Here is a 13,391-nt window from a genome sequence, read left to right on the forward strand (position 1 = left end):
ATACAATAAAATTTGGGAGGAAATAAAATGATTCCAGGCTAAGAGTAAGGGGAATGGGAAGGCCTCCTGCTAGGGCAGCTCTGCCAGCTATCATGCTAAAGAGTCCCTTCAAACTCATGCTTACAGATTATAGACAAACATTAAAGTATGAATGGGATAAATGCTTACCTTCAGACATGTTCTGAGGGGGCATGTAATTGAAATCTGTTGAGAAATCAGGCCCCTCACAGAGCCGATGACATGCTATTGGAAAAACAGGTTCCAGTAGAGCAAGGCGAGATTCAAAGTAATCCCTGATTGTTTCTTCTGCAACTCTTGAAAGTCTAGTAACAGAACACAGGAAAACTGTTAGTGTGGGGTGTGAAGCCTCAGAACTCAGGATGCTAATGTAGGATTACCAGGAGTTTGAGGCCAGGATGGCTGGAGTGAGACCCTATCTTTACGACTACTTTGCAGATACACTGTTATTACTCTATACCGCATAAGTAACTGTAATTATTGTTAGCAAATTAGAAAATTTGAGTTCCCCTGATTTGATCATTACATTATGTATGATGCCATACGTAATGACACTATCCCACTGTACAACTGAAAAGTAAGGTGTAGTTTGGTTGCCTAGCATTCATGAAGCTCAGGGTTTGGTAACTAGTAACACATGAGTCAGGTATGATGGTACTTAGGAGGAAGATCAGAAGTTCAAGCCAGTCTTAGTTACAGTGAGCTTGAAGCTAGATTGGAAGGCATGAGACTGCCTTCCCTTTACCCGTCTACAAAAGGAAGCCATTAAAAGGTGCCCATAAAAGCCTGCCCACTGACTTTGCATTTGAACACAGGGTTTTTCTGTGTAACTGACTGTCCTGGAACTCACTTTGTAAACCAGGCTAGTCTCCAACTCAAAGACATCTGCCTGCCTCTGCCTTCTGAGTGCTGGGATTCAAAGAATGTGCCACCATCACCCAGTGTTACCTTTTTGGCAGTACTAGGCCCTTGCACATGGCTAAAACAAGTACTCCCACCACTGAGTTATATGCATAGCCCTGATGTTACCTTTCAGAAACCGATTTTCCAATCCTTGTTTTGTTCCTGCCCCCGTGTCATGCTTTATCCTCTTTGTTAGGCTGGCACCCAGAAACCCCCGCCAAGTTCCTGTCTCTAATATCTCCCTGTATTGTGGTTACAGATATGATTCACATTGTTCACACGGGCGCTAAGCCCTGGTCCTTTCTTACCTCTCTTGCCTAGTCTGGGCTTGAATTTACAGTCTGTATGCTTTAAGTGCCTGAGTAGCTGCAATTATTCCTGACCTCACAACCCAGCACCACCTTTGTGGAAAGGAGCTACAAACAACTCTGACCTCACTTGGCTTTCCTCTCAGGATAGTGGCCTTTACATTTCCTTCTCATCCATCTCCTCTCACTGGAACAGGAGTTGCACGAGGGCAACCTTTTTTCTGTCTTTAATAACCTTTGAAACAATGTCTGGCACAAAAATTCACTTAGCACTTGTCTAATGCATGAATGAAAAATTAGAAAGGAGAGTCCCTCACTCCTGAGCAAAGGAAGATGGCTGGCTATCACTGATGGGTTCTCTGAAGTTACCCCTCTAGAAAATGGGAAGAACTGGCTTCCAGAAATTCTTTATGGGAAATATCTAGGACAGGCTTTCAGGCAGACACAACAGGCAAGATGCCTAAAACATGGTGTCTAGTTCACAAGCTAAGGCCTGGGGCTGATTCTCCCAGGCTGTCTCAGTTACCTGGGTAAATAAGGACTTCATCCTTTCCAACAGTGCTTTTTGGCAGGTGTTGCTAAAATTTCCTTTTTATGTGGGACAAGGGACAGAACTGCAGACTTTAGCACCTTAGGCAAAAGCTTTACCACAGAGCTACAGCCCAACCCATCAAAAGACTTTGGTGATAAAGACATAAACTTGTAACAAAAAATGGTTCAGAAAAATAGCATACATGAATAGAGTTGACACGGGGGTGTGCAAGCACACAGATACACACTTTTTAAAGAGTCCTAGATGGTCTGGCCATGAACTAACTATATGTATCCACGTTCAAAATCTCCCCTTTGCCCTAACCCTTCTGCTTGGTTTTAAGAAATGCTGAGGAATACCCCAGGGCTCTGTATATACTAGGTAAGCTTTTTCCCAACTACATCTCCAGTCCTAGACTTAAACATTTTTAAGGAGATGTTCCCAGGGTCTTCTAAGATTTTGGTAATTTGTACCAAAGTAATAATTATGCCACTTACTAATTCATAACCTACTGAAGAAAGAAACCCTACAGGATAATCTTTTCTAAACAATTTCCTACACAAACCATTCCAAATATGTCTTCAATAAAATTTTCCCATTCTGTTTACATTCACCTGACACTTACGTCTCCAAGTGGCTCTTCAGCAGTTCATATACAAGCACATTGTTACACTGTTTTGCAAAATACAATGCACTATTTTGGTGCTTTGATAAAATGTTGCAGTCAGCTCCACATTCAATCACAAGGCGGACAATGTCAGAATTTCCTCTTTTGCATGCCTAGGTCAGGAAAGAGGAGTGGCATTGTAAACCATGGTAACTGTAGTTAATCCACATGTGTCTGGCAGTTCTTTCTGAAGAGGACAAAGCCTCTTGAAGTAAAGGGAAGAAACCTGGGGACAGGTATTAGAAAGCAGTAGCAACAGGACAAAGGCGTAAAGTAGAGGCTGCTTTGCAGAACAGTTCAGTACCCAGGCACCTGCTATGACACCCTCTCCAGGCTTAGACATCCATTTTCCAGCAGCCTTTTACTTTTCAATGGTGCCTTCTCACAGCTGATGCCTATTTCCTGCTTGCCTTTTGGCTGCAAGAGCTCCATAACTGAGGAACATCAGCTATCATCCTATTACCTGTTCTGTGAATTTGACCCCATACAATGTTGGGAGTCCCTGTTAATATTTATGTTACTTCCCTTAACTTCAGGAACCTCCTTCCAGGTCTGCAAACTGCTTGTCTTTTCCTGAATGCACTCCTTACTGAACTAAGGAGCATAAGAACAAAACCACCCCTTAATCTGGAAACTTCTCCCAAGTGCCCTTAGAACACTTCAATCCTGGATAGTACTCTAGAAAATGCTGGCATACCCCCAACCCTTCACTCCTGTGCTTTCTCTACTGAGGTCTAAGTGTGTGCTGTCTAGTCTCAGTGAGACATTACTGAGTGTTACCTTTGGTGTACTAAGTGGTAATAATAGGCAGACACACACTCAGAAAGACTACATACACATGTAAACTTAGAATATTAAAAGACTATTTATGCAAACCAAATAGGGAGGAATCCCACAGCAATGATCAAGGCTTAGACCTTAAGGGTCTGACAGGAGACCCAGGAGAAAGAGTCTAGGTTGTAGAACATAAAGTTCGGGACAAACCTGGGGTCGGACTGATAGCCAATTCACTGCTCAAACCTGACAGGATAGAAGTAGGCATTGCAAAAAAAAAAAAAAAAAAAAAAAAAAATTCCCCGCTTAGATCACAGCTTATGCAAAGCTGTACCTCAGGGAAGAAAGAAGACAGAGCCAGCTATGGACGACTGGATCTGCTGAGTCCTAGCAGCACCATGAACCAGAAACCTAGAACTACTGCAGAGGACTGAACCACTCTGGGCTGAGGCCAGTGAGGTACTTGCAAACTATCATTCAAAGAAAGACAGAAACAGGGTAATAGGCAGAAACTCAACAACCATCAACTCAAAACATACCTATAAATCACAATTCCACAAAATAACGAGAGCACATATTCTTTCCTACGCCCAGGTGTCTAACCCTGTAAGGATGGATGCTGGGCACCCATCCTGTGACTACAGTGATCCCGGTTATACTGTTACTACTGTGGCACATGACCTGACTCATGCTAGACAAAGTCATTAAGGCATTCAGCTAATGTCTACGAACCTCTGATGTTACTTTCTGAGCTGACACTGGACATATTAATCGATACTAGGAAAAGCCTCTCTGTCTAGCTTAGCAGACAAACTTCCTTCTGTCTTGAGGAATAAGCATCCACTTGGCTAGAAACTACCCAATACATCTGTAAACTATACTTTGTGTAATCTTGGTTCTGTCTGCCTCTTTACGGCACCTTCTACTTTTAGCACAGAGTTATCACTGAAACACCTGCAGTCCCTTCCATCTCCCCCAACTCCTGCTGACTAAATACCTACAACCTTCACCCCATGACTCTTGCTGGGTCCGTCAGACTGAGCTTGTCCCTGACATCACTGACCTACCATAATATACGGCTTTGCTGATCCACTTCTATTATATGGAGCTGCTGAGTTCCAGGATGATCTTGTTTCTATGCCTTCCCTAGTCTGCAGCACCAACACACATACCCATTATGAAACTCAACACTTACTTTCATGAGTGCAGTCTCACCATTACTTTGCTGGACATTTACAAAAGCTCCAGCTTCCAAAAGAATAGCTACAGTTGTTAAAAAGTTCTATTAAAAAACAGGAAACAAAAGTGAATAAATTAATGGAGAGAAAAAAAACAACCAAACAAATTTAATCCCACAATTTCCTTAAAAAAACCCATCTATCTTCTGGATGCTTTGCAGTCAGGAAAAAAAGATTCAGTAGATTCTACTCCATGCAGGCGACTGGATTCTATCCCCCTGACTTTTCACTGGAGGCCACAGCAGCCTAACTCCTCAGTCTAGTCCCTCACTGATTTGTCAGCAAGTACCACTTGCAGCCTACCTGTAGCTTCATGTGAGAGATTCTACCTGTGAGTCTTTAAGTCATTTAACATTGAAATAAATACTGGCAGTGTAAGTAGATGTTGTACTCACTATAATCTGCTGATTAGGTAAGTCACACTTTAAATCTTATTGTACTGCTAATAGCAGAAATTCATGTCACAGACCCACTGAAATTACAAAGTAAGGCTTCATGACACATGACCATTATCTTTCACTACAAAGGAAGATTCTCAGTTCCCCTCACACAGTCATGTCTCAAACCTTCTCAGCAGCGTGAATGAGGGCTGTAGTCCCGTTTTTCTGGCGCCCATTAACTTTTGCTCCTTTGGTGATAAGGAGTCTGAGGAGGTCATCTTGACCGCCTGCTGCAGCCAGCATCACCAAGGTCATTCCAGTAGGATCCTGTGACAATGAAACCTTGTTAGTCTTTAATCAGAAACATTTTAGAAGCAAGTATCTTTAGTCAGGCCATTTCAAGAAGAAATCACTAATGAATACTGAATTAAGCATACACTTAAATTAGGTTGCTTACTAAAATATTCTTGTAAGTAATCATAAAAAAAATCTTTAGGATTTTGTATTCATAGGGAACATGCATATACAGGCCATTATTTTCCTCAAATGTTCACTACCTTATTTCCTAAGATGCATTTTTATTATTTTTAATTATATCTGTCTGTGCATCTTGGTGGAGGTATAGGCATGTAAGTCCAGAAGATATCAAATCTCCTGGAACCCAGGTTTTCAGGTTACTGTGAGCTGTCTGTGTGCAAAGCACTGAAATGCAGCCTTCTACAAGTATACCCTTAACTACTGAGCCATCTCTCTAGCCCCTCTCCACTTTATTTTTTTGAAACAAGGTTTCTCATCAAATTCAACTAAACTGGCTGGCCTACAAGCCCAAGGAATAAATTACTTTCTCTGCCTCCCAGTTATGTGCTATTGACCCTGTTCTTTATGTATGTGTTTAAGTCCTTCCTGCTTATATGACTTTTCTGACTGAGCCATAACCCCAGCCCTAGGATCTAAACTTCATATGAATATGATGTGTACAACACGAGTAGGCACAAGTGGAGATCAGGGCAGACTTTGTTAAACATAAGGTTGCTTCTCTTGCACTACTACACACAGCAGGCTAGCCAGCCTTCAAATCGCTGGGATCACAGATGCTAGCTACTGTGCTTGCCTTATGTGGATTCAAACTCGGGTTCTCATATTTCATGGCAAGCTTTTTCTATACTAAGCCATTTCCCTAGCTCCTAGAATTTTAAAAGTATAAAGGTTGCTGTCAGGCATGGTAGTGAAGACCTTTAATCCCAACACTCAGGACAGAGGCAGTGGGCCTCTCTGAATTTCAGGCCTGTGAAGAGTACACAGTGAGATCCTGTTTCAAAATAAGCATTGCTATTAAATGTTACAACGAACATATATAAGCAAGAAAGTATGATGGCTCATGCACTTGGAAGGCAGGACAGAAGAATTTCTGCAAGTTTGTGTTCAATATGACCAATATAACATTGAATTTTAGGCCAGCCTGGCCAGGGGGTGAAAATGGGGGTGGGGATGGCTAAATGGTTCAGAGCACCTGTTGCTCTTACAGAGAACCCAGTTCAATTGCCAGCACTCAGATGACAGTCCACAGCCAGCTATAATTCCAATTCTGGGAGATCTAATTCCTCTTCTGATTGCTACAGTCCCTGCATGTGCATGGTGCACATATATACATTAGGTAGACACTTATACACATTCAAATTAAATACTGAAATAAAAACATTAAAGGGGCTGGAGAGGTGGTTCAGCAGGTAACTGTACCAGCTACTTCCAGAGGTCGTATGCTCCCAACACCCATAAGGCAATTCACAACCACCTGTAGTCTCATAAAATCTCATTGTACAGTCATACATGCAGACAAAACACACATGTACATTATGTGCATACATATATAAAACTTTTCAAAAACGAAGTAAATTTCCTGTAATAAAATTCTATAACAATTTTTTTTGGTATAAAATGAATGGCAAACCTAAAGCACGATTTAAAATTATCAGAGTAAGAACTTCACTAGATGAATGTGGTGCCTCATACTCATAATCCCGACAATCAGGTGTTAGGGGTCATCCTTGGTTACACAGCCTATTTATAGGAACCCAGCTCAGAAAAAAAAAAAATGTTTAAGTTGCTAAAGGCAACCCACACCAACAAATAAAGATTAAAACAAGATTTTTCATTAAAAATATCATTAAAGCAAACAGAACAACCCCACCTCCAAAACAACCATCTAGTTTTAAAAAAGATGAGATATTTTATAGTCATAAAATATATCAACAGATATACCTATATAAATGTAAAAATTACTAGAGCCAGGTCTAGTTGAGAAATTTAGGTAATAAAATCGCCAATAATTCAAGGCTAGCCTGGGTTATATATATAATGAGACTCTATTTCAAAAGAACAAAAATTCTTCCAAAAATTAATTGTCTCACCTAAAAACTAGAGAAGGACTCTAATACACTTCCATGTAAAAAGCAAAACCAAAAATCTTAATACACATTGGTATTAAGAAGCCTGAGTAACAATAAAAAGCTGGGCAATTGCTACATGAGTTAGTAACAAAATACACAATGGTCTGCAGAGATGGCTCAGTGGTTAAGAGCACTGGCTGCTGTTTCAGAGGACCTGGGTTCAATTCCCAGAAACCAACCACATGGCAGCTCAACTGTTTGCAACCCCAAGATTTGAAACGCTCACATAGACACATCCAGTCAAACACCAATGCCCATTAAATAAAAACTAAAATATATTTAAAAAACAAAAAACATAAAATAGCCACATAAAAACAGGAGTTCTACTTTTTTAGTTTTATACTACTTACCACTGTAACACAGGATAAATCCGCAGACATTGTTTGAGTGAGAAATGTCTCCCATATACTCTATGCTTAAACACTGCTTTTCCAGCTGGTGGCACTGTCTAGGAAGACTTGTAGGTGCAGCCTTGCTGGCATGTATGCTACTGGGGATGAGCTTTGAGACAGTTTACTGTCTGTGCTCTGTCCTTTGTGTCTGAGGACACGAGCTCTCGGCTTCCTGCCTTTGCCATCACACTGGTGCTGCTACACCTGTCTGCCCAAACTAACTCTTCCTTCTTAGTTGCTTCTGGTTTTATTACAGCAACAGAAAGTAAGTAATACTAATAAGCCAGTCATTTTGGAGGGCTGGAATTTTAAGAACTAGACCTAATAGACACTTGAAATGACATGAACATGTCTGACTTTTCTAAGAAAATGACTGAACTCCCATATTGTCTCACAACTAATAGTTTCCATGCTTCTTTGTGAGATTTTTTTTTTCTCCAAAATTACAGTACCTCTTGATCCAAGTTGTATTCTTCATTTGAGTTCAGTGCAACTTTCACAGCAAAATAATCTCCATTTTTCACAGCATCCCTCAACAAATCTATAATGGAGAGAAAGTTACATTAGATTTTATAAATGTAGATTTGCAGAAAACACAAATATCTGCAAATCACTTACTGCTTGGGATCCTATTTGCTGTGATAAAGGGCTCATCTTCTCCATCAAGATGCTTCTGAAAATCTTCTAATTTCATCCACTCCAACTGCAGGTCCATACCCAAACTCAAAATTGGTTGCCTGCCATCTGGAACGCACAAAGGCATCATTAACATATAAATTTATGGAGTACTATAAAAAACAAAACAAACAAACAAACAAAAACCCATCACACAAAACCATAAGATTCTTAAACTTGCCACATTTTAAACAAACTTTTATGTATATTGCATTTAAATTTTATTTGGTGGAAGAGGAGTTTCTTTGTGTAGCCTTGGCTGTCCTGTAGCTTGATGTAGACCAGGCTGGCCTCAAACTCAAGAGATCTGCCTGCATCTGCTTCCCAAGTGCTGTGAGAGTAAGTGTGCTATGAACAATGCCTAGCTTCATCATTTTTAAATCAGATCACAAACTAGTGGAGTTTTTACTAACCCACTCCCCATCTCAGCTCAGACCTCAGCTCTCAGTACTCCCTGCTCTGCTCTTCCACACTGCACACACTGGACTACGCTCTCTTGTATTTTCTATTTGAACTGCACAGCCACAGGCTCCCAAACAGCTTTTTGGAGCCTCCCCTGATTCCTCAGATCTCAGTCCTCCCCATTCCACTATCTAGTTTCCAACTTTCACTTTTTTTTTCACCTCCCTCAATGTGGACCCCAACAAAGGGACTGTTTCTACTCCCCTAGCTTCTGCATGCATCCTGTGATAAACTCCCAAAAAGATCAGAAGCTACGACTCTCATGGAAAAGAACGTGTAACCTTTATCTTCTTGAGCTTGTGTGACCTCATCCAGTATATTTTCTAGTTTATTTACATGCAAATTTCATTTTCCTTTATAGCTGAGTAACATCTATTGTATCCATGTGCCACATTTTCATTATCTCTTCATCAGCTAATGGGCATGCTAAGCAAGCACTCTACCAATCTGAGCTATGTCCCAAGGCTCTACAAGTCTTTCTGTCTCATTCTTTTTAGATAAACATTGCTTATAACCACTTACATTAAGTCATGTGTAGACTAGTCTATATGCAAATACAAACCACTGTTTATGATGCTTCCCTTACTGATAGAAGCTCAATGCTCCAACAGGGCAACAAAGCTCCACCTTATGTCTAATGACATTCTACCCCTACAGCCAATGGCCCTCAGGCCCCTGAACACTAGAATGCATATGTTCAACCCTTTCTTACACTCCAACACATACTTGATCTGCACACTCAAGTTAGGGTAGGGTAGTCTAAATAGTCGACATGTTACTTTAATAAAATGAAACCAGAACAGTGGCTCATACCTAGAATCCCAGCACTTCAGAAGCTGAGGCAATAGGTTAGTAACAACAAAAACCAGCTAGCCAGAAGGACTATCACAGATTTAAGGCTAACACAGCCTACACAATGAGTTCCAAGCAAGTCAGAGTAACATGACAAGTCCTTGTATTTAAGAAAACAAAATAAAAAATAAGGAAAAAAAGGAAAAAGCAAAATAAAATAGACAATTAAAAAAAAAAAAAAAAAAAAAAAAAAAAAAAAAAAAAAAAAAAGAAAAACCTCACCTGAAATACTTGATGGCAAGAATAGAATTTGTTTCTTAAAAATCAGTTTCTAAATTATATACATTAGGAAAATAACCTACCAAAAGAAAGGAAATCTGGAAAAACTTCAAGTAAGTAAATTTTTTTTGAAGTCCTCTAGATTAAAATTGATGCTTTTCTTTGTTAATGCCAAGAGCATGTCACCACAGAAATAGATTTGGTGCTACACACCCTGGTTCCGTTCCCAGCTGTGTAGCTCTGAGTGGGTCATATGATTATGAATAATTATAATCAAAGCAGCTAATATTTACAAAGCTAACCTTTATAATGTACTCATACAATTAATTTACTTGAAAAACACTAACCTGTAGAAGAACAAGCCCCAACTAGGACATGCTTAAAGTAGCTGAGAATAATCAAACACAGAACAAAGTGAGAGAGGCCTAATCTTGGTACATAGCCAGGTCTCAGTTTGCAATGGAATCCCTTATTCTTGACCCTGGCCACAGACGAAGGAATGTCAGTTCCTGCACGAAGAGAAACTGTAGCAGGATAGATGAAGGTCCATCTTAGCAGAGCTCAGCTCTATAAGCTTACTGTAACCTGGCTTCCACTGTGGCTCATGAGGTTCAACCCAACACCGTTTATTTCTACCCCATGTTCCATGCTACCTTGAGACCCCATGACACAATCCACTTTCTCTATTTTTAATAAAGATAAAAACTGAGGTATATACCAAAGAACGAATACACAATGAGTCCAAACATTACTGTGTGCTTGTGACGACCCCGGCTGCTCTCTATGGTGTTATCTACATCATGAGTCTGGGTAAATCACACCCTTTGTAAAATTAGTTGGTGACAATCTAACCTTAAAAATAAAGTTTTGTCTTCTTGTACAGATCTTATGTCTTAAAAAAAATTTTTTTAGCAGTCTTTTAAGTATTATATGCTGCTTGGAAGTTACAGGAATGGTGATATAAAAGGAAGTCTGGGCTACACAAGACCCTAGCCCAAGACAAAAACAATCCTTTCACAAAATCTATTATGCAAAACTGGATGTGGAGATGAGGTTTTCTAGAACATCTAGTGTTATATATTCTGTATTTGACAATCTCAATATGGGGCTGGAGAGATGGCTCAATGTTTAAGAGTACTTGCTGCTTTTGCAGGGGTCAGCATTCAGTTTTCAGCACCCTCATGGTGGCTTACTTCTACCATCAGTAACTCTAGTTTCAGGGGATCTAAAGCACTAGTCTGACGTCCTTGGGCATCAGGCATTCATATCACACACACACACACACACACACACACACACACACACACACACACACAAATGGAGAAAGAGAGAGACATGGAGTGGGTGAAGAGGAAGAGAGAGGAGAAACACACAAGAGAGAGGAGAGGAGTCTAACACTATTACAAATAAATCAGCTTGGGAGGCAGAGACAGGAAGATTTCTATAAACTGGAGGTCCAGCCTCATCTATATAGTATTTTCAGACAAACAAGGGCTATGTAGTGAAATGATGTCTCAACAACGTAAAAAAAAATATGTAGTTGTAGAAAATATTTTAAATTATACCTTGAGATTCACAGATAAAATAATTTCATATAGGATCATGCTGTCTCACGTACACTTTTAAGTCCCTTCTTCCCATAGCTTTTGTATTTTGTATTCTACACAAGATCCTTCCCTTCTTAAAAAACTTCCCAGGAAAACATTTACAATATAGTCAAATCTACTGCCCCAACAGGACTAGAGCCTCTACTCCCGACCTCTCTAGGTATCTGAGGATGACCTTCAAGTCTTAGTCCTTTTGCCACAACCTACTGAGGTGTCACTTACCATGCAGTTTTTATAGTCACTTTGGAATGAAAGCTCGAGATAAAAGATTAAAATGAGCTGGGTGGTGGCACATGCTTTTAATCCCAGAACTCAGGATGGTGGATCTCTATGACACTGAGGCTAGCCTGGTCTACAGAGTTCCAGGACAGACAAGGCCACAGAGAAAAACTTTGTCTTGAAAACAAAACAAAGAGTTAAGCTGGAAAATAGGAATCTTTTAAGTGTATTATAAGAACTTAGAAAATATTTGATGCATTTAGATGTCAAAGAATGACTTGAGTCTTCAATATTAAGTCACTCATCAGATCCAAATAAAATCTTTATTATATTCTGAGAGAAAAGAAGATAATATGGGACATCCAAAATCACTCTATTTGAACGATGCCAAGCAAACTTACCAGAACTTTCATCTGTTTGACATACAGTGTCTGAAACTTCCTGATGACCTCCTTCTGCAGCAATGTATGCCCAAGTGTCAGTCTCATCTCTAGTATTTCTCTTTTCCTTATGCAAACACTTGTCCTTGGTTTTATCATCTGTAATTTTATAATCCTGTGATATTTCGTCTCTTTTTGAATTATTCTCAAGAATATCATTTTTCTCTTCCGTAGTTTTTTTAAATAAATCAAATGCATTTCTGATTTCCTTAAACGCTAGTATAAAAAAATTAAAGTCAATGGTTAACTATAGTAGCAAATTTATGTTACAATCAAAAGAAAATCTGTACTCATATTGAACATATGTTTTTAATACCTTGGTTATGAAGCAATTAAAGATTTACTATCAAAGTCACAAAGTCATTTGAACTAGTCTTTTTGGCTGCTTAGTATCCAGAAAGTTGTGACAAAGAAGCATTCAAATCTACCTGAGTAACTTTCTCTTCTTTACTGTATGCTTGGGGGCTGTGGCAATGGACTTCCCTGTGTATGCTGGACACACTCTGAGACCAAACCCCTCTCTCATCCTGGGTGCCAATTTCAAGTGCATGTATTCTTTTTTCTCTTTCTTACAACTTTATTTAAAAAAAAAAAAAAAAAGAGGGACATATATACAGATTTTTAAAGACATTCTGGCATAACATATGAATATTTTTGTCAGTACTTAACTCTTTTAGAGGTACATTGAAATCCGATTAGTTACCATAAACATAAAGTACATGTAGGACAGAACATAATATGGAAACAGATTTCTTGTTGAGTATAGATTAAGCATAATGATCTGTGAATACTAAAAATTGCCACAAGGCTATTTAGCTCTTGGATTATTAATGATTTAAGGTCCAGGTGTGCCACACTCTGAAAGGGTGTTATACATTTATTTTTTTTCCTAAGAAGGAAGGACTGAGGCTTTCATTTTTTTAGCCTTTGTTTTCCGTGAGCTTCATATAGCCTGTGAGTTGTTTCTGGGGTGTTCAGAGCTTTCTGGGGTTAGTATCCAATTATCAGTGACTGCATACTATGTCTGTTCTTTTGTGACTGGGTTATCTCACACACGATATTCTCTAGATGTATCCATTTTCTTAGGAATTTTATGAAGTCATTGTTTCAGATAGCTGAGTAGTACTCCATTGTGTAAACATACCACAATTTTTGTATCCATTCATCTACTAAAGGACATCTGGGTTCTTTCCAGCTTTTGCCTATTATATAAATAGGGCTGCTATGAACATGTGGTTCATGCGCCATTGTATGTTGG

At 39.4% G+C, this 13,391-nt stretch overlaps 1 protein-coding gene across 4 annotated transcripts in view; it reads right to left on the reverse strand.

Annotated features, from left to right (window-relative positions):
- Positions 1 to 13,391, reverse strand: part of MPHOSPH8 (M-phase phosphoprotein 8) — a 30,713-nt gene that overhangs the window by 3,527 nt on the left and 13,795 nt on the right. For 3 of the 4 annotated variants that reach the window (XM_080926937.1, XM_080926936.1, XM_080926935.1), the window contains exons 5-11: positions 12,095 to 12,349; positions 8,278 to 8,403; positions 8,112 to 8,200; positions 5,007 to 5,147; positions 4,398 to 4,484; positions 2,387 to 2,541; positions 169 to 323 (exon numbers count right to left, since the gene is read on the reverse strand). In XM_080926937.1, coding sequence (XP_080783063.1) covers positions 169 to 323; positions 2,387 to 2,541; positions 4,398 to 4,484; positions 5,007 to 5,147; positions 8,112 to 8,200; positions 8,278 to 8,403; positions 12,095 to 12,349 — 1,008 coding nt within the window. The remainder of the gene's footprint in view (positions 1 to 168; positions 324 to 2,386; positions 2,542 to 4,397; positions 4,485 to 5,006; positions 5,148 to 8,111; positions 8,201 to 8,277; positions 8,404 to 12,094; positions 12,350 to 13,391) is intronic. The other variant, XM_080926938.1, reaches the window with a different exon arrangement.

The sequence above is a fragment of the Micromys minutus genome (assembly GCF_963924665.1).
Source record: "Micromys minutus genome assembly, chromosome: 12".
NCBI lineage: Eukaryota > Metazoa > Chordata > Mammalia > Rodentia > Muridae > Micromys > Micromys minutus.